This window comes from Triturus cristatus, chromosome 5_1 (genome assembly GCF_964204655.1).
Source record: "Triturus cristatus chromosome 5_1, aTriCri1.1, whole genome shotgun sequence".
NCBI lineage: Eukaryota > Metazoa > Chordata > Amphibia > Caudata > Salamandridae > Triturus > Triturus cristatus.
This window is the reverse complement of record NC_140587.1, coordinates 704484523-704505215: the sequence shown is the minus strand read 5'-3', so window position 1 is coordinate 704505215 and position 20693 is coordinate 704484523. Positions and strand designations below refer to the sequence as shown.

At 44.8% G+C, this 20693-nt stretch overlaps 1 protein-coding gene across 2 annotated transcripts in view; it reads right to left on the bottom strand.

Moving 5' to 3' along the window:
• The window catches only part of NOL4 (nucleolar protein 4), a 666365-nt gene that overhangs the window by 347132 nt on the left and 298540 nt on the right, over nt 1-20693 (bottom strand). For both annotated transcript variants that reach the window (XM_085605684.1, XM_085605683.1), the window contains exon 5: nt 13109-13221. In XM_085605684.1, the coding sequence (XP_085461810.1) occupies nt 13109-13221 (113 nt within the window). The remainder of the gene's footprint in view (nt 1-13108; nt 13222-20693) is intronic.

The window sequence follows — 20693 nt, the reverse complement described above, 5'->3', positions numbered from 1 at the left end:
GAGGCGTACTGGGGTCGGATACCAATATGTTGCTATTTTGGTGCCCGTCTTGATGCTAGCTGTGCTAAATGCTGCGTGTTGCATACTATAGGATATACCCTCCCACGCTTTCTGTGTCAGTTGTCACCCCAGTTCCAGCTCCCAACCCCTCTGTCTTAGATGGTGGGATGGCTTGTAGTAGTATACTATAGAGTTCTGTGATAAGACGCTTATCTTATCGTGACCAACCACTTCTCGAAGGAGGTAAGGGGCCGTTGTGCCCGTGTGCACTATAGGATGTGTTAGCCAATGTTGGACCTGAAGGTAGTGCATTCTCTCCAACTATGGCAGTGCGTTAGCTGTATGCAGATGGCCAAAGGGGAGAGGACCTTCCTAGTCAAAAAGGTGACCAATAGAACAGCACCCTGCTAGTTGCCACAGCTGGAACACACTCTGGCCAAGTCCCAGTGTGAAGTCAGTGTTATCTATAATTGGTTTTAAAGCACGGCTCCCTCCCCAAACCTCTTTTAGCCCCATGGACCCCATGCCTCGTGGTAGTCCATTTTTTTAAGAGGGGCAGCGTGGTCCCCCTCCCAGAGTCTTATTAGGGCCTGGGTACTCCATCCCCTGGGCACTTATTTTATTAAAAAGAGGAGGGGGCTGCGCAGCTCCCCTCCCCAAGCCTTACTAAGCCCTGGATGTCTGACTAAAAAGTATTTTTTAGTCGACTCCTCCCATTAGCATTGTGCTTAAGTGAGCATTTGCGGCACCATTTTGCATTTCAGTCACCATTTTAATGATGATCGAAACTAACTTCTGTCTTACTTTGCAGCCTCAGCAGAAAACAGCCCCGATATTTTGTGTATCCCTTCAAGAGCTGAGTTTCGCTGTCCTAATTAATGTATTATCGTACCACTGCATACCTCTGTTGTTAGATAGGCCTGTTCTCATACTTACAGTGGCAGGCACAAGCAGAGTAACCTTGAAGTCGAGAAAGTATGTACCCGATCTCAGGAGCGTAGCTCATCCCCCTGAGCCTCCTCTGTTAGCCTACTCCGGCTGGAAAATTCCAGTTTGGGCGGGTCTTCTTGGGTATTGGAAATGTATAATATCTGATGTTATGTTGGTGGGGGTCAGTCACTCTGCAGCTGTCTAAGGAGATTGGTCAGACTGGACTCCGCTTGAGTGAATTCTAATAAAATAACTTGGTTTGTATTCTCTACTGTCTGACTGACTCTTCATTTGTGTGGAAGGCTGAGAAGTGGTCGCGAGTGACCCGGGTGGCCCTAATCGGGTCACTTCCTTCAGTTGGCACCCGAACAGGGACCCCATTGAGTGAGTGACCCTTCTTTACCCGCGGACGGGTGAGGAGGACGGGGCCACGTTGGGTCGGATGGGCGGATTGGGGATCCCTGCATGATAGAGCTTAGTACTCACAGCTGCCCCGCCTGTCTGATCGGGCCGTGCCTCACTCAGTGGTCATTCTGACTAGGGTCCTGAAAGGCGAGACCCTTGGATCTGACCGTTTGGTCCGAAGAGTCGGCAGTGGAGAATAACTTTGTTTGACCTGTGTGCACCAGGTGAGTTTGTTTGGTTTTGTTTGTGGCTGTGATGCCACTTTTTTTTGTGTTTTGTACAGTCTGAGGATCGTCTTTGGACAAGTGCTTGAATTTGTTTGGGTTCTTTGTGAAAATGGTATAGTTCTGATCTGAATTTGGTGAGGTCTGTGGACCAATTTTGGTAAGACATTTGCAAATATCTGTTTGGCATAGGTAGAGAAAAAGCTTTTTGTTTCAAGATGCCATGTTTCAGTAAATTGTTTTGTGTGAGTTGTCGGTGTTGTTCTAGTCATGCTCGATTGGAAGAGTGTCAGCCTGCACCTCCAGAAGGCACTCCAAACTTCGACATGTACGTTAAGCATGGCCTTGGCCCTATTATGTTTAGTACGTTATGGCACAAATATACAAGGGACAATGCGGAGCTTCCGTGGCCATTGATGGGCACATTTGATGAACAAAAGCATAATTTCCCGCAGGATAAATTGTTTGCGAAGAGAAGTAGGAAGACCATGTTTGACTCCCTTAGAACGTGGCAAAAGGAAGCTAAACAGAGACGAATATAAGCAGAAAAGGAGGCTAGGAAAGGAAGGATGCAGACAGTGACTCAGAAAGCTGTTGCATATGATAAAGAAAAGACTGAGAAGGGGATAGAGTGTGCTGACAGGAGATTTCGATTGCAATGTGAAAGGTCTTATGTGGCTCGAGAGGGTGATGATGCGTTTGTGGAGGAGTTGTTGAAAGCCTGACCTCCGCCTCCATATGCCCCCCAGAGAATATACCCTACGGTGCCACAGCCCTGGTTGTCTGTTTCTTCTGCTTCTGCTGTTTCTGTCTCTTCTGTTGCTGACCCAGCTGCTTTGGCTGCCGCGCTTCCGGCTGTTTCTGTGGCTTCGCCTGCCGCGCCTGCGATGACTGTTGGTCTCCCTGCTACTCCTATTGTGTCAGCGCCACTTCTCTCCCCAGCCCTCACCCCCACAACGCAACCATTGGCGACCTTGGTGCCTGTCTATTCAGTCACCACTCCTTCCCTTATCCTCCATTCCCCGTCGGTATTGGGTAGCGGGACACCTGTAAGGGGAGTGGGGGACAGGGACTGGGTGGCTGCTAGAGAGCGACTGGGGCAGAAGTAGATACGATCAGATGTGGAGAAGAGGAGAAAAAGGAGGAGGCCAATAAGGCAGCTCAGTGGCTCGTAACCCCATTTACAGCGTAGAGGATGTGTGGGAAGTAATGAAAGACTATGAGCCTTTGGTCCAGCAGCATGCCCTTAAGCATATGCTGGCTACTCTAATTGGGCTTTGGGAACAATGTTTTAATGAGGCAGCGCCACAGATCATTTATGATATTAAGGACCATGTCTATGTGGCTGACATGGCACCGTGTGACGTGTTTGGTAATGTTGCAGCGATGGTTGCCTACCGTCCTAGGCTACTTGATAAGAGTCTGAAGACAGTGTCTCAGTTTCCGATGAGGGAGGTGCATCCCATATATCATCCAGAAATACCAGAGCAACAAGATCAACATGATGTCGTTGTCAGGCCAAAGATGGAGGCTCAGTTCTTTGAACAATGGGTTTACACTCCTTGGAAGAGGAGTGAGGTTTTATCTCTTAAGATTCAGTTGTCCGACCCCAGGAAAAATCCCACAGCATATTATAAGGAACTGACTGAAGCAGCTTCTTCGACTGTAATGACGCTTGCCTAAATCGAAATGTTTTTTGGTTTGATGGTACCTGTCGACATTTGGAGAAAGGTTCACACGCATGATCATGTTGTGGAATTAGGTGGTACCTGGGTGCAGATTAAAGAATGGGACAAAGACAGGAAACCCAGGGAAAAGCCTAAGGCTGAGATTTTAGCTTTACCTGGCCGAAATATTACGTATATGCATTCCCTTATTCAACCGAGGAGGGTAGATTGGGATAAGTTATCGGCATGTCGCCAGAAGAAAGATGAAAGTGTGTCTGATTTTTTCACTTGGTTTGAGGATGTGTTTTTGGATTTTAGTGGACCGGATTTGTCAGTGGAAGGGGGAGTCCGGCTGTTCGTTAATAGATTTGTTACCAACATGCTTCCTGAGACTGCGACTCGGTTGCAGGCTTCAGAGAGTACTTGGACTACTTCCTCCCCTTCTGTGATACTGAGTATGGCGCAATACTATGAGCATAGGGAGAATGATGATAAAGACAAGGTAGAAATGAAGAATATGGAATTGAGGATGAAGGTGTTGTTACAGCAGGCGTCATGGGGCAATGGCAGAGGGCGTGGTGCTGGTCCGGCCCGGCAGCTTCCTCGTAACAGTAGGAATGCTACGTCGGTGGGGCCGAATCAGTGCGCATACTGTAAGGAGGAGGGGCACTGGTGCAGTGATTGTCCGCTGTTATTGCAGAAAGTTGCGGTTCCCAGAGGACGGGGTTCTCATGGACGGGGCCGTGGAGCAAGTGATCAGGTTGAAGTCAGAGTGGACGAGGTGACAGGGATGTCTCACGTTTAGGACAGCCAGGGACAGGGTCAGGGACCAGTTCAGATACCTGTAGATCAGCGCGGTCCTTATGTCACCGCGGATTTGCAAGGGTCGGTGAAGAAATTCTTGGTGGATACAGCTGCAATGAATAGCTCTGTTTCTCGGTCGCTGGTCCCCGGGGCAGCTCTGTCTGGCCAAAATAATGTTTCAGTAGGTTTTTCAGGCATACCGGTTGTGAGCCCCATTTCCAAACCTCTTGCCTTCACTATCGGTCCCTTTCCTGTGGACTCGCAATTCTTATTAACATCTAATTGCGGTGAAAATTTTATGGGTCTAGACTTATTGAAGAAGTTGCATGCGTCAATTTTCTGCTCTCCAGAGGGTGTCTATTTGAGGATGAGACCAAATGTGACCAGTTCCAAGCATTGTCTGTACAAAGATGCGCCCCTTCCTGCTGAGTATAAAGATGTGCCACCCACTTTGTGGGCGTCGGGTGATATGGATGTGGGACTCTTGCAAATTTCTCCAGTTTGCATCATAGTTAAGGATAACGCTATCTTGCCCCGTATTCCCCAGTACAAGATTCCTCAGGTGGGGGAGCGAGCTTTGCTATGAATAATACACAATCTGATTGAGTCGGGAGTAGTTGAGGAGACTGCGGCGAATGTGTGTAACAGCCCTATTCTTCCTTTTCTTAAAAAGGCATCCCCAGACTCCCCCGATGACAATGCAGCTGTTTATTGTTTTGTGATTGATATGCGTTCAGTTAACAAGATAGTGGTTCCTCTGTTCCCGGTGGTCCCTGACATTATTGCCCTCCTCACAATGATTCCTTCCTCTGCCAAATTCTTCTCTGTTATTGATTTGAAAAATGCGTTCTTTAGCATACCAATTCACCCCGATAGCAGTTATTTATTTGGTTTTACGCAGGCTGGCAGAAGTTTTAGATTCTGTCGTGCTCCTCAGGGCTATCCTGAGAGCCCTACTATATATAGCCAAGCTTTGAAAGCTCAATTGGATTATCTCACGCTTTCACCAGGTAATGTGTATTGCTTCAATATGTGGATGACATACTAATTGCTTCTGACACTGAACAGGGATGCAAGGACAGTACGGTTTAGTTGTTGCTCCATTTGGCTCACCATGGACATAAAGTGTCCCTTTCCAAATTTCAATATTGTCGACAGGAGGTCACCTATTTAGATCACCTTCTGTCGAAGGAGGGTAGGAGATTGACACCTGAGCGCCTTAGCGCCATTGTTAAAATGCCCATCCCTACAACCCAGAGGGATGTACGCGCCTTCATTGGCATCACTTCCTACTGTCGTCATTGGATCGCTAACTACTCGTTACTAATAAAGTGTCGATTAGCACTAACCACTAAAGATGTGCATGAATGATATATTACTGTCCCTACCGTTTTCTTTGGAAGCGGGGATGATACAACGCTCCCAACAGGCAGAAACGCGGTATAACGATAAGCAACAGAAGTGCTTTTCAAATAGGGGTAATTGTGACAAACACAACCATGTGTGGTATGGTGGAAGCTGGTATGAGTGCCCTTGGCTCACACCTGCCAATCCGCATCACAACATTTATTGTCCAGTGAGGCGAATAATGAACCTAGTGCTCTGACGAATTTGCCACGACACAGCATTGGCAATGAAAAATGTTGGCCTACTTTGACATGGTTTGCAATATGCAGTGCTTTTAACTTGAGTAAGCTCACGATCGTGAATAAAGCAAATCTAACTGTGAGTCTTATCTCAATTTTAATTGATGGAACACATTGTCCTTCGCAAATCACGGGGTTCTTTGTTTCGTGGTAGTTAATTTTTCCTTTCTGCTCTTTCTGTCTCCCTACTGGACACGATTCTGTGTTTTCAGTGAGTGGGCAACCAATGATGATAAACGTGGGCATTCTGGTGAGAACCTGCTGGTAGCCTCCCTGTTGTTGCGTATGTGAGGTGCCCACTCACTCTTTCACTTATTATTTTTTGTAAGTGTTCTTCACTCCCATGTTGTGGGGTAGAGTACATATATGTGGATTGACTGATTGCAGTTTATTGTTAAGACACTTAAATTGGGTGTTCTAGGATTGGCCTAAACTGAACATATTGCCAGAGATTGGTTGGAGGTAGATATCCTCACATGAGAAGCCTTTCCTGAGAAGAAAAAATGATTTACTCTCTTCAAAGCCAGGCCTTTATTGTATTGATGATTGATGAGTGGAGGGCGGTCTGGCTGGTTTTCTCTCTCTAAAGCTCCTTGTTATGAAGACCTACCGTTTTCTTACCTGGGGAGCTGAGAGGCAAGGTTCCAACTGTTTACCATAGTGAATATTAATTTCCATACTGATGCCATGAATATGACATATGCTGATTATGATACTGTGTTCGAATATATACGTGTTCACCAAGGGTTTATTCCAGGAGAGCAAGGGACCCCTGATACATTGTCTCCTACAGTCTGCATGAAAGTATGCAAGACTGAAGAAATTGTAACATGGCTTCAAAATGAAATGCTGGACTTCCTGGGCTTCAATGATACTGAATACTTTAGGTCTTTTCAGATGTGCAATATTACTCAGGATGAGGCAATACGGGTGCCAGTAGTTAACACAACAGCCAGTTTTTGTGTTCAAGGCTTTGGGAATGTTGATGTGGGAAAGAGTATTTGCAATTATACTTATAAGTTGAGCACGACCAATAGCCCACCTTTACTTCCGCCACATAATGTGTATTTTGTTTGTGGGTCCCAAGCTTATGTGTGGCTTCCTAGCGGGTGGTCCAGCATATGTTATGTCTCTTCCCTCCTTCCTTCGGTGTATATAGCACCGTCCACCTACAATAAGGATCATCAATTGCAGCGTAGGGATATCCATCTATCCCGTATTAGAAGGGTCATCAATACAGAAGACATTGATCAGACAGACACTAATTTGCAGCAATTTACTGATGCTATGAAGGGTATTGTTCCTTTTTTGGGCCCTATGTCCAATAGCCTTAATATTCGTCGCCTCACCAGGGTGGTCGAAGGAGTAATAAATACAACAGCTGGAATTTTGACTACTGTTACAGCTGAGCTCCAGGCTACGAGAATCGTTGCCCTTCAAAACCGGAGGGTGTTAGTCATCATCCTTGCTGATCGGGGTGGGACATGCAGTGGCATCTGCAGTAGTTGCTGTGTATACATACCGGACCACGCTCCAAATGTATATGCTGCAATACAGAAGTTGCACAAGCTTGTATCTGACATTCATCAAGAGAATGGTACCTGGACTTTCTCTGGTTGGTTCTGGAGTCTTTTCACATCCTGGGGTTGGAAAATACTCGTTTTCCTAGTAGCAACAGTTGGTATCATCTTAACATGCTGTCTATGCATACATTGCCTTCCTGCCTGTTGTGCTTGTTGTATGAAAATGTTAACACCTTGTCCCAAAGTTCCGGTCCAAAACGCTAAGTCCACCGCTATGATGATACAGGATATCAAGACATCATGTCCATAGACGAGGGCATTTTCGAATATTGTTGTTAGATGTCCAGACTCGATCATGTTAGTTATTGTGCCTTGCAGAGAGTTATTGCTGTAGACTGCAGCAAAAGTAGTTAGCAAATGCTAAAATGGGGGTCTGTCGGACTGGAAAGTATTTTCGGTCGACTCCTCCTATTAGCATTGTGCTTAAGTTAGCATTTGCGGCACCATTTTTCATTTCAGACGCCATTTTAATGATGATCGAAACTAACTCCTGTCTTACTTAGCAGCCTCAGCAGAAAACAGCCCCGATATTTTATGTATCGTCAAGCGGGGGCCGAGAAGAAAGGGGGGTCCCAAAAGGCATTTTCTCCATGTTAATTTCCATAGGAAACTTTTGTTGCGGCTACAACCCGAACTGCTGAACGGAATTACACCAAATTTGGCATAGATGTAGCTTTTTGTCCAGAGTGTACTCTTTGATTTAAATGGTGTAAATCCGTTCAGTATTTCCTGAGAATTTCAATAATTAGAACCGAGTCACAAGAAAAAAGGTGAAAAAAACCAAGATATAGGGGCAGGGTAGAAACACACTTTCCCCCTAGGCCTGTTCAGGGGATCCCACAGGGACCCCCAGGGCCAAACATATGTTCAGCAGAATTCGCCTAGGATCCGCGAATCCCATTGAAAAAAGAAAAAAAAACAAAGCCCGGTCTCCCGCGCTATGTTGCTTTTAAACCCCCGGGTGGGCCAGGTCCCGGAGCAATATTTGATTGTTATGCAGAGGCCCGTGGGGGCTCCCGCAGCCCCGTCGACCGTCACTTCACCGGGGCTTTTCTTAAAAAATGCGTGGGGTGGCTCCTGCATAATGTAATTATGAGCGGGGGGCCTCGCAGGCCCCACCAAACCCCGGGGACCGCCACCTCCCGGGGCAAACTTTAATTATGGGCGGGTTCCGTATGCCCCCCTCCAGGAGCCCTACATGGCCCTGGGGACTGCTACCCCCCCATGGCTGGCTCCAGCAATGTCCTGGAGTGCCCACCCCCAGGACATTGCAGTTTGCTATGGCCTGTCATGGCAAACACTGCTTTGCTTCATGGAAGCAAGAGCAGGAAACCTGCTCTCGCTTCCATGAAGCAAAGTAGATTTGCTTTTGGGCAAAGGGAGCTGCATGTCAGCAGCTCCCTTTGTCCAAAAGCAATGCCGGCTCCCGCAGGAGGCGGGGAGCCGGCAGGGACCGTGAGGACATTGGGATTCCCCCTGCGGTCCCCAACATGAGGCTAGGACTCAGGGAATGGGGTTCCTGGGGCCAAAAGTGGCCCAGGGAAGGGAGGGCCATGCTGCCCCCGTGAAAACAATAAACAAAAAAAAAGAGGCAATGCCCCGGGGGATGGGGTCCCCGGGGTCAAAAATGGCCTCAAGAGGGGGGCCGCGCGACCCCCTCCTTTAAATTATTTTTTTAAACTGATAAATAAGTGGCCAAGCCCCGGGGGATGGGGTCACCGGGGCCGAAATCGGCCTCGGGAGGGTGGCCGTGTGGCCGTGTGGCCTCCTTCCCGTTTCAAAAAATAATAATTTTAAAAAATGTCACAGGCCCTGGGGATGAGGTCGCCAGACCCATAAAATATTGAGAGAAGGGGGGCCACACAGCCCCCCTTCTAACAAAAATAACTGAGAAAAAAAGCCAGCATATCACCTGAGGCCCCACCCCCTCCCTGCACCACACTGCAAATGCACCTCCTGGCACGTTCTGGGTTGAGGGATTAAGTCCCCTAGATCCTTAAGGGTCCATAGGGGTCAACTAGCCCACCAGGTACCTCCAGTAATCCCTACACAGTGGGATTGCTGAGAGGTGGTCCAAGGCCACACTCCTTTTTACACCACTCTGCAAATGCACCTCTTGGCGCACTGCTGGTGGGACGATGAGGTCCTCTTGTGTCCTGAGGACCTCAGGACTAAAGTGGACTTCATCCCCTGAGCAGCAGTGCGCCAGGAGGCGCGTTTGCAGAGTGGTGTAAAAAGGGGTGTGGCCTCGGACTACTCTCTGCAATCCAGCTGTGTGGGGCTCACTAGAGATAAAAGGAGGGCTAGTTGGACCCGAGGGACCCTCAGGGGGCAAGGGGACTTCATCCCCCAACCAAGAGCATGCCAGGAGGCGTGTTAGTAGAGTGGTGCAGAAAGGGGGCGTTGTCTGTGTCCACCTCTCAGCAATCTCACTATCTGGGACTTACTAGAGGTGTCAGGTAGGCTAGTTGCCCCCTAAGGACCCCCAGCATCGAAGGGGACTTTAATCCCCATCCAAGAAAGTGCCAGGGAGCACGTTTGCAGAATGGTGGGCAAAGGGGGCGTGGCCTCCTATGAAAACTTAACAATGTTGCTGTGTGGGACTTACTGGAGGTAAAAGGAGGGGTAGTTGGCCCCCAAGGACGTCCTTGGGGGCCATCTACCCTTCCTGTTACCTCCAGTAAGTCCCACACAGTGGTATTGCTAAGAGGTCTTTGGAGGCCACTCCCCCCTTTCTCCACCACTGGACAAACGCACCTCCTGGCACACTGCGGGTTGGGGGATGAAGTCCACTTTACTCCTGAGGGACTTTGAGGGCCAAGAAGCCCTCCTGGTACCTCCTGTAAGTCCTACGCAGTGGAATTCCTGAGCGGTGCCCAGAGGCCCAGCCCCCTTTCTGCACCACTCTGCTAACGCGACTACTACGTTATAGTTAGAAATTGGAATTTTAAAAAACCTTAGAAATTCACTGAAGAAACCATAGGTTTCAGGGACGTTATAGTTAGTAATTAGCATTTCAAAAACCTTTGAAATTCACTGAAAAAAACATAGGTTTCAGGGACGTTATAGTTAGTAATTAGCATTTGAAAAACCTTTGAAATTCACTGAAAAAAACATAGGTTTCAGGGACGTTATAGTTAGTAATTAGCATTTAAAAAACCTTAGAAATTCACTGAAAAAAACATAGGTTTCAGTGACGTTATAGTTAGTAATTAGCATTTTTAAAAACCTTAGAAATTCACAGAAAAATCCACAGATTTCAGGGACGTTGTAGTTAGTTGGACATTTCACTCGTACAAAACCAGAGAAATGTCACCTTTATAGTTAGTTGAGCTAACTATAACTCGCGCACCCGCAATGCAATGCTGATGACATCACATATTACATCATTCATGACATGGTCAGTGACATCACTGATGACATCATCCAGTGACAGTGGGTTTCTGAAAAGTTTAAGTATGCTATATATATATATATATATATATATATATATATATATATATATATAATACGCCAAGGTGTATTGAGGAATGAGTGGGTATATGATTGTCTGAATGGATGATTTAGTAGGTGCGTGACTGACTGTATAAGTGAGTGATTAAACGTGTCTTAGTGAATGCATGGGTTAGTGTCTAATCTGTGTGAATATCTGTAGCAGTCTTTCACTTGGTGTGTAAGTGACTGCATGGGTTGGTGAGTAGCTACATGACTGTCTATATGGGTTAATGATTGGTTGGCTGAGTACCTGTATGGGTGCCTGAGTGTCTGTGTGGGTGGGTGTGGGGTGTGTGACTCCCTATATGGATGTGTAAGTAGGCGATTCACTGGGTGAATGAGTTCATGAGTACATTGTGAGGGGCTGTATGGGTGGGTGAGTGTGTGTATGGCTGTGTTGGTGAGTGAATGGATGTCTCAGTGGTACATGTGTGAGTAACTACTACATATGTGCAAGGCAGTATATGTGAGTGTTGGAGCATATAAGTGACTATATGTGAGAGTGAGTGATTGTGAGAGTGGCTGTATGGATGAGTGTGTGCTTGTGTCAGTGATTATAGAAAAGCATAAGTATGTGTTAGTATCTGTATGAATAAGTGAGGTGGTGTGTGTGTATATCTGTATAATAAGTAAATCGCAGTGTGATTGATTCTTTGGGTGACTGACTAGGTAAGTGAGTAACTCTAAGCGGTGAATGGCGCTGTGTGAGTATTTGTATAGGTGTATGAGTGCATATATCAGTGGCTGTATTGATGAGTGACTGCGTGTATGAGTGATTGTATGGGTGAGTGGATGTGTTTGTAGACCTATGAATCAGTGAGTGGGTATGTACTAACTGGTATTGGTGTGTCTATGGTTTCAAGAATGGTAGTCTGCATTTTAGAGTAGGTGTATGAAAGGTTATATTAGGGTGTGAGGAGGTGCATCAGATATTAAGTGGATGATGTCATCAGTGATGTCATTTGAGATGTCATCAGTGATTTCATCAGTGATGTCACTGACCATGTCATGAGTGATGTAATATGCGACATCATCAGCAGTGCATTGTGGGGGCGCGAGTTATAGTTCGCTCAACTAACTATATCGGCCAAATTTCTCTAGTTTTGTATGAGTGAAATGTCCAACTAACTATAACGTCCCTATTTTTTTTTCTTTTTTGTTACTTTCCCTCCCTGTGAAGAGTTCCAGGGTCCGACTGCTGGTTGGCTCGGCCTTGAAATAGGGGCTCTGCAGCCCTGATTCGGACCTCATTAAATCCTGCAGTGCTGCTTGAATAAGGAGAGGCAGCACTGCAGGAGAGTCTAAACCAAGTTAACTTCTGTCTCGAGAGGGCCGGTTGAAATGTGAACCTGCACAACACTGATTAATGTGGAGGTTCACCTGTCCCTGCCTTAAAAACTGGGACATTTTTGTGTTTTCGAAGAAAGTGTCGGGATGCTGCGACTGTCCTGGCAAATCCGGGACCTCTGGTCACCCTACTTTGTATATATAGGTGAATGTATCCTTCTGCGCATGTCAGTCTGATGAGTCCATGTGGTGTAAATGTCTGTTTGTGAATGCATGGTGCACGATTGTGTGTCGGACGGTGTGCATGGTGCATATGTGTGTGCGTGTGTGTGTGTTGCATGATGCGTATAGTGGTGATGATGACAGCCCCTGGCATCTTGCAGTTGTTTCCTGAGGATCTGTTGATGACACTGACATTGCGGATCTATTTATAAAAAATCTTGAGAGTACTGCCCCTAAAACCTGCCTGTCTAAAGTTAGGCCCACTCACTTTGGTCACGCTTGGTAAAAATTCGGCACAGCTATCATCACTCGATCACTTTGGTAGTTCACGCACGGGCACTGCCAGGGTGATCTCTGGAGCAGGAGAAACACACTATAGTTTTGCGAGCTATCATGCCGGATGCCGTGCAGTGCTTTTAGAATCTCACAAAGGTTTGAAAGTAGAATATCTATCTGAAGACTGCTGATGGTAACACTCTTTAAGTTCAAACGTATTTTTACCTTGCACTCAGTACACATGCCATCGCCTACAACCTTCATGGAGGCACTTTTTTGTATTAAAAAGCAAATAATTCTGGATGGTTTCCATTTTAACGTGGCAGGATTGCTCTACCTCAGAGGGAACACACACGCACACCTCACTCAAACACAATTGAAATAATCTTTTTTTTTAAAACACACCAGGCTTCATATTTTTCTTTTTCAGGAGTAACATAAAGTCAGCGCCTATTTTTCAAGCATTCAGACACGTCCGCTGAGGCTCTCCAGTGCTCGCGCGCTGAAAACTCCAACCCGTGGCATATATTCCAATGGTGATGACATAACTTGGAGGGCAGTTGTCTTACCTCGTCCTGCTGTGCATTCAGTAGCTGCAGCTTCATGTGCTTCATGTAGGCCATGGTAATTGGCATGTTGTAATCTATCATGCTGGTCACCAACGCGGGGGGCTTCCCGTTGTCTGCAAAGAGACCAGAGCTTGGTGAATGAATATTCAATGAGGGGAAGTCCAGCTACACTCGAAGACTATTATTTTTCGATAAAAGTTCCCTTCAGTTTGATATTTTCTGAAAACGGGAAGGGTCTTCTAAGAAGCCTGTTATATATAAAACCGCATCCCAGTCAGAAAAAAAGCAAATGGAAAAAGCCGCCAGTGCAGAACTGCAACAAGCCTGCAGGGGACCTAACACATGCAAGGAAAATGTGGCCCTCTATTCTACACGCTACTAAAAGGTGGCCATAACTGGTGTACTGTGGGCCCCTCACACTCCTGGACCCCCAGTCTATTGCACATGCGTCACAAATGATTATCATGCCGCACCACAAGTGCCAGAAGTCTCACAAGCCTTTCCCGCCCTCTGCTCGCGCCCAATGACGCACATGTAAACTAATCCCATGCTGCGCATGCGCACTTTCAACCCCAACCAAGCAGGCAGCAGCAATGGACACCATGACAGGCAGTGACCAGCAGTGAACGCTAATGAGCTAGTGGTCCCCCTGCTGGGGGCGGGGTCAGTACTGACGCTTTCTGCAAGCCAAAGATGCCTGTGAAAATGACCCTACCGTCACTACAACGGATTAAACAGAAACAGATGAGTAATACTCCAACACATCCCCTGTATCATACAAGCCCTCTGCACTTTTCCTTGACTCTGCTGCCGTTTAGATCTAATGAAGAATTTGCCATATACGTAGTGGTGGATTTGGGTGATGTAATGATATACACCTTCTGGTCATTACTTATTCTTAATGAATTGAATGAGAAAGAATCTACTCAGATTAATGGAATTACCGGTAGATAATTAAAATGTTGAATTGTTCTAGCACATTTCAACATAGCGCTGTTTGCATACTACTGTTGTGTAGCTGTCTCCTTCGCCTGATACTTGGTATCTCCTAAGTCTTCTTTCTTTGCAATGGGACTCTCAGTGCTTGGCGATTATAGTGAAAGCATGTGCACTTCTTTCTGGCATCGGGACTCTAGACCCCATCTTGCTAAGTAACACTGCCCCCCAAACACGCACACATAAGTATGTGATCTTGATGTTACAAGTCACAGAGGAGCTCTGTGGCTATGTAGAGGCACAGGTCCACTAGACGAGTACCTTTATCAAGTCCAAGAACTCCTGAGTGACTTTCAGCGTTCTCATTACATATGTTTGGGGCTACTTTATTCATTTAAGAACATAGTGTTCTGTATGTGTGGTTTCATGCCTCATCTGTCACTCTCTAGCCTCTGGTGTAATGTTGCTAGCGCTAAATGCCTAGTGCCATCTTATAGATTTTTTTTTCTATGGTGCTAGTTCCAGTTGTGCTCCACCATCCCATCATGCTGAGAATTAAATGAATATGCAGCAACCCCATCGATTTGCAAAAAATACAACTGGAAAGTAAAAACAGATTCCTAGCAAGGGGATACAAGAGTAGGACCATAGATGCAGCCATCAATAAAACCAAGAGTTTAGATAGAAATGCACTTCTAAAACCGAAACAAACCGATCTAAAAAATCAAAAAGAAACACTACAATTGAGAGTCATTACAGCTTACAATTTGAAAAACAAATCTATAAAGAATATTGTACAGCGCAATTGGCCAATAATGTTAAGTGACCCTGTCATAGGAGGTACTTTACCCAAAACCTTGGGGATAACATACAGGAGGGCTCCGTCCATGAGAGGCAGCCGAGTCAAGAGCAGCCCAGAGGCTGTAGAACAAAAAATGTGGCTTACACAAAGTAAGGGCTTCATGAAATGTAAAAACTGTAAGGCTTGTCAGTACGGTGTAAATACAAAAACATACAAAACACCGTTTTGCAAAAAAGAAGAGGAAATTGTACATTCTCTGCATTTTAAAACTGACCACACTATATATATCTCAGAATGCTCATGTAATCTAAGATATGTAGGGAGTACTAAACTCCCTGCAAATAAAAGAATTTTACAACATCTCAGGGCGATTACAAATCGAGATCCAACCTACCCTGTAGCCAGACATTTCCAAGAAGTCCATAACAATTACCTCCAACACCTCCCCTACTATCTCATAGACTCTGTACCAAAAAATAGAAGGGGAGGTGACAGAGAGGGTGCACTGCGCAGATTAGAAACAAGATATATTTTAAATCTCGATAGTAAATCCCCGGGAGGTCTAAACACCATAGAAGATCTTTATACATGTATATAACTGATCCCTCCCAAAGCCCAGAATATAATATGGGTGGTGTCAATGATCATCTAGGAAAACATCTTCAGTTTTAAACTACGGTTTTAAGTCTGGTCTTATAAAATGATGCATAGAAACCGATAACCCAGCTGCAGCTATAAACAATGGATGAACGGAGGATTGCAAATATAAATGAACACTGTACAATAAAATAATGAAGGCTGCCGCTTGACCTTAACCATTAATACATTGTTTTTTTTAGAAAGTTTGTTATTTGCACATTTAGAGGTGTTGTTTACATTATTTAAAGGTCACTATTAGGACTCTATTCCCAATTTTGAGAAAGTGGGTTATATTTCGGCACTAGCACTTTACACATATTTTTATTTTTGGGGACAGCCCACGACAGGAAACATAGCTTCAATGACAAACCAAGTTGAACCGGTTCCATAAAACTGCATCTATGCAAAAATGTCATGAAATAAGTTTAATTGGAAAACTATAATGTTTTTTACGTTGTTTTAACATATTAATTGTTATAGCAATTTTAAAAACAATTTTAGGAACTATGGTTTTTTATTTGCTAATCATTGATTCATATTTCCATGTATATAACTTTGCTGCTAAGGTATTTAATATTTATATATTTATTAACATATATTTATTTGTATTTATGGAATGGGTAAATGCAAATGGAATGATGATACAATCAAAGTAGGGAAAAAGAAGCTGTGATCCAAACGGCTTCCAGCTAGTCATAAATAATCAAGGGAGAATGGATCACTTGTTGCTGGCACCAGGGTTCAGGTGGTTGTATCTGATATAGGTAAAAAACCCTCAATCACGTCAAGATATGTATGGGCGGTATATCTTGGTTCTCCGCCTTTAAATACGTGATAGCATCATCATTGGGTTTATTCCATGCATCCTCCAACCCGGAGGGAACCACTGAATTCTCCAGTAGTGATCAGGGAAAAAAATGATAAAATAAAAAAGTGAGGAGTGCTCAAGTGAGTGATTAAAAAGAAGTGTTCCTCATGCTACCTATAAAAAAGTCTTTATTCTGATAGGTGCTTGGGAAGCGTTAAAAAGGTCAAATTGCAGATAGGATTTGTGATGAATCCTCTGCGATATTAAACGTAGTGAACGGTCGACATGTTTCAGCTCTTGTAAAGCCCAGAGGAGGGTCAGGGAGCTTTCTTCAGGACCTCAGGTGAATAAAGTGAATTTTTTTTTTTTTTTTTTTTTTTTTTTTTTTTTTTATCAATTACATGTAGAAGTTCCAATGTCAATTCAGATGGACTTCGTCAGGATTAGTACCTATATACAGAAAAAAAACGGGGGAAAAAGAGGGGAAGTGGATAAGAGCGTCCTTAGTAATTGTAAGGGGTAGAAATCGCCAAAGGAGCTGCAAAATTTACGTAATTTGAACAATATGAAAGCAACTATAAATGGCAAGCCTTTATATACTTTTGGTATACATTTTGATCAGCAAGTGAAGTTTTGAACTATCGCTCTTACTAGGAGAACCTAAATCGCAATGCCCTGGGGAGACAGCGACTGGTAGATGGATGTTAGACATACAACAAATATTAGACATACATCAAATATTTATTCATGAAGCGGGGGCGGGTAGGACTGCTCGAGAATAAGGCAGTATATAATGTTAGTGGTTACGTGCTAGTCCGCAAGGAGACCCTTAGTGAGCAATACCAGAGGCGATTAGGGGTTATTCTGTCTGCGTTTGTCTAAGGTTGCGGCTGTGAATGTTAAATTAAACACGTAAAGCATCAATGGTGAAGTTTAGTGCGCGCTTCATGAGGAGTCATCTGAAAGCTGCTGATTCTAATATGCTTCTAGTACAGACTAGGCGTTCAATTTGACTAAAGAAAAATACCTGATATTTTCACAGTACGAGCTCCGTACGAAGATACAGGCAGCGTTAATACTATGCAAATAAAGACAAGAAGAGACCGCACATTACAAGGGAGATTCAACAGAATAACGTTACGTGTCTTCATGGTTGTGTTGAAGTAGAGGGCTCCGTACCGCATTGGTCCGCTACGACTTGTGCTGACTCTGGTTTCCTGTATGCACATGAAGGCTAGGGGTGTGTCTTAAATAGTGAGATAAGCTGAAGTAGAAAGAGGACTGGTGCGGGCCGTGTCAGTGCCTATACAACTTTATTCAGTCATGTGAGATGGACACAGATATGGTTGGTGAGGTGTAAAAGCAACCGTTATCGTTGTAATTTCTCGTGGTATGCAGAGAGTACAATGAGCTGATGGTGGGCTCTGAGTATCACATGGAGTGTGAAGAGACCCGATATTTCTAAATATCGTGGAGAAAGGGGGGCAAGGTGGGAATCTCAACCTAGCCCTGATGGGATGAAATATAGTGCCTTTACAACTTTATTCAGTAATGTGGAATGGGCACAGATATGGTTGGTGAGATGTTAAAGCAGCCGTTATCGTTGTAGTTTCTCGTTGTATATAGAGAGTACAATGAGCTGATGGTGGGCTCTGAGTATCACATGGAGTGTGAAGAGACCCGATATTTCTAAATACCGTGGAGAATAGGGGGGGGGGGAATTCTCAACCTAGCCTAGTTGGGATGCAATGTAGAGGTGTGATGTAAGCCCTATCTCTGTTTACAATGACATACTCAGCCATGGAATATCGTCATTCAGTCCCATGATGTTAGTTTGAAGGCGGTGAACCCATCTTTGTTCTTTCTGGAAGAGTAATTTCTCTGCATTGGATGTTTTGGATACAAGTGTTTCAAGAATTATCCATCTCAGTTCATTGACAGTGTGTGGATGTTCAATGTAGTGCGAACTCAATATGGTAGTTCCTCGTCCGCATTTGACGTTACTTCGGTGTTCGCATATTCTTTGTTTGATCTTACGGCAAGTCATTCCAATGTACCTAAGAGCACATGGGCAGGTTATCATGTAAATTACATGTGTCGTGTTACAGTTGGTATGTTGTCTCATCGTCCAGGTCAATTTTGGTGATAAGATGACAGTTTTGGTAGTTTCCGTCAAGGAACAAACAGAACAATTGCCACATGGGAAGTGGCCAGTGACTGGGGGTAGGGACCACAAGGTACTCTGACTTGGATTAGGTTTGACGTCTGGTGGACGTGTGTGTACCAAAATGTCTTTATAGTTACGAGTTCGTCTATTGGCAAACATGGGTTTGGACCAAGTGAGGTTGCCAGACGTGATGATACGCCAGTTTTTGTTGATGATTTTCTTGACTGAGTTTGTTACAGTACTGTAGGTAGTGACACAGGTCAATTTTTCAGCAGATGTGACTTGCGGTGTTAACTCTAGGAGGCTTTCTCTTGGCTGGTTACGAGCCCTCTTCTGGCATTTTTTGATTATTTTTTCAGGGTAGTTTCGTTTCCTGAGTTTGTTCGAAAGGTCTTGTGCTTGCATTTTATACTCACTGAGTTCACTACAATTCCTTTTGAGACGAAGGAATTGGCTGTAAGGCAGATTTTCTCGTAGTGGACGCGGGTGAAAGCTGTTGAAAGAGAGCAGGCTGTTCTTAGCCGTTGTTTTAAAGAAGGTCTTAGTCTTAATGGTGTCATTTTCAACGTAGATGGTGAGATCTAAAAAGTCCAAGTGTTCCTTATCTGCGTCAAAGGTAAACTTGAGGCAAGGGTCTTGAATATTCATCCAGTCGTGAAATTCTTGTAAGTTGGTTTTGGTACCTTCCCAGAGCATGATGACATCATCTATATACCTTTTCCAGAAAAGGATTCTTGGGAGGAAGGGGTTGGTGTCATTTAATATGTAGGTACTCTCAAAATTGCTCACGTAGAGGCCTGCCACGCTTGGAGCGAAGGTACTTCCCATGGAAGTACCGTGGCATTGTTGGTAGAGAGTACCTTCATATTCGAAAAAGTTTTCAGTCAGGTCCAGTCTGCAGCATTCTAAGACAAAGTGTCTAGGCGTATGGTATAGCCATTCTTGTTGGAACAGTAGATCTTCCAGGGTGTCCAGGGTGGCTTGTTGTGGTAGGCTCGTATAAAGACTTTCTATATCGAGTCCTACAAGCAGCATTGTTTCACTGGAGAAACTCTTGTCTGTTAGGTAATTGAGAAGATCACGTGTATCTTTGAGGTAGGTGGGTGTCCGTTGGACCATGGGTTTTAAGAATTGGTCAGCAAATTGGGACAGGGGTTCCAGAACTGAGCCAATCCCAGATACTATAGGACGACCAGGTGGAGGTTTTCTTGCTTTGTGCACTTTCGGAAGAGAATAGAAGTATGGCGTTCGTGGGAGAGTGGTACGTAAAAAAGAAGCTTCGTTCTTTGAGATCCACCTATTTGTCTCAGCTTCTTCAACCATAAGATTGATAGTTCGTTGTAATCTGGGTGTGGGATCTTCTGTTATTATTTTGTAAAATTTATCGTCAGATAGTAGCTCTTGACATTGTGCGTGGTAGCCTTCTTTATTGAGAATGACAATGCCTCCGCCTTTATCGGCGGGTTTGATGATGATGTTTGGGTGTGTTTTTAGTTCTTCCAATGCCTTTTTCTCTTTGTTTGTGGTATTCATAAACGGTTTTCTGACTGTCTCACCAAGTTGATTGATTTCCTTCATGACTGCTTGTTCAAACGTTTGAATCACAACTGGGACTTGATGTTGTGCTGGACAAAAAGTTGACTTGGGTCTCAGAGAGGTGTCTCCTCTGTTGGTATTATCTTCTTTACCCTGAAAGAAGGCTTTCAGTTTCAGTGTTCTGCAAAAATGGGCCACTTCACTTTGCAGTTTAAAAATGTCCAGTGGTGGGGTGGGTACGAAGCCAAGACCTTTGTTTAGTACAGATTCTTGTTCTTCTGTAAGTAGAGTATCGGAGATGTTGAAGATTAGTGAGTCGTGCTTGTGCTCGGTTTGTCTTTGTTCAAGTTGGACATGCTCCTGGTTAGTATTTGCCTTTCTTGGTCTAACCATGTCACGCCTCTCCTCCTTCCTCTCTGGTTGGACCGGCCTCTCCCTAAAAAAGACGGTGGTTGTTGAGGGAAGGGTCCCATATAGGGACCTAATGGAGATGGTACTGTTTGGTAAGGATTCATCCATCCTTGGTAATTTTGGACAAATGGATGAAAAAGAGGAGGTGGGTGTTCACCAAAGGTTGGGTTTCGCCAGGTGTTTGGTCTGCGTCTCAGTTGGCGTCTGTTGGAACCTCTATGGTTACGTTGTTGTGTGGTATCTTTTCCACTGTAATCTGAATTGTTAGAAGAGTTGGCACTGGATT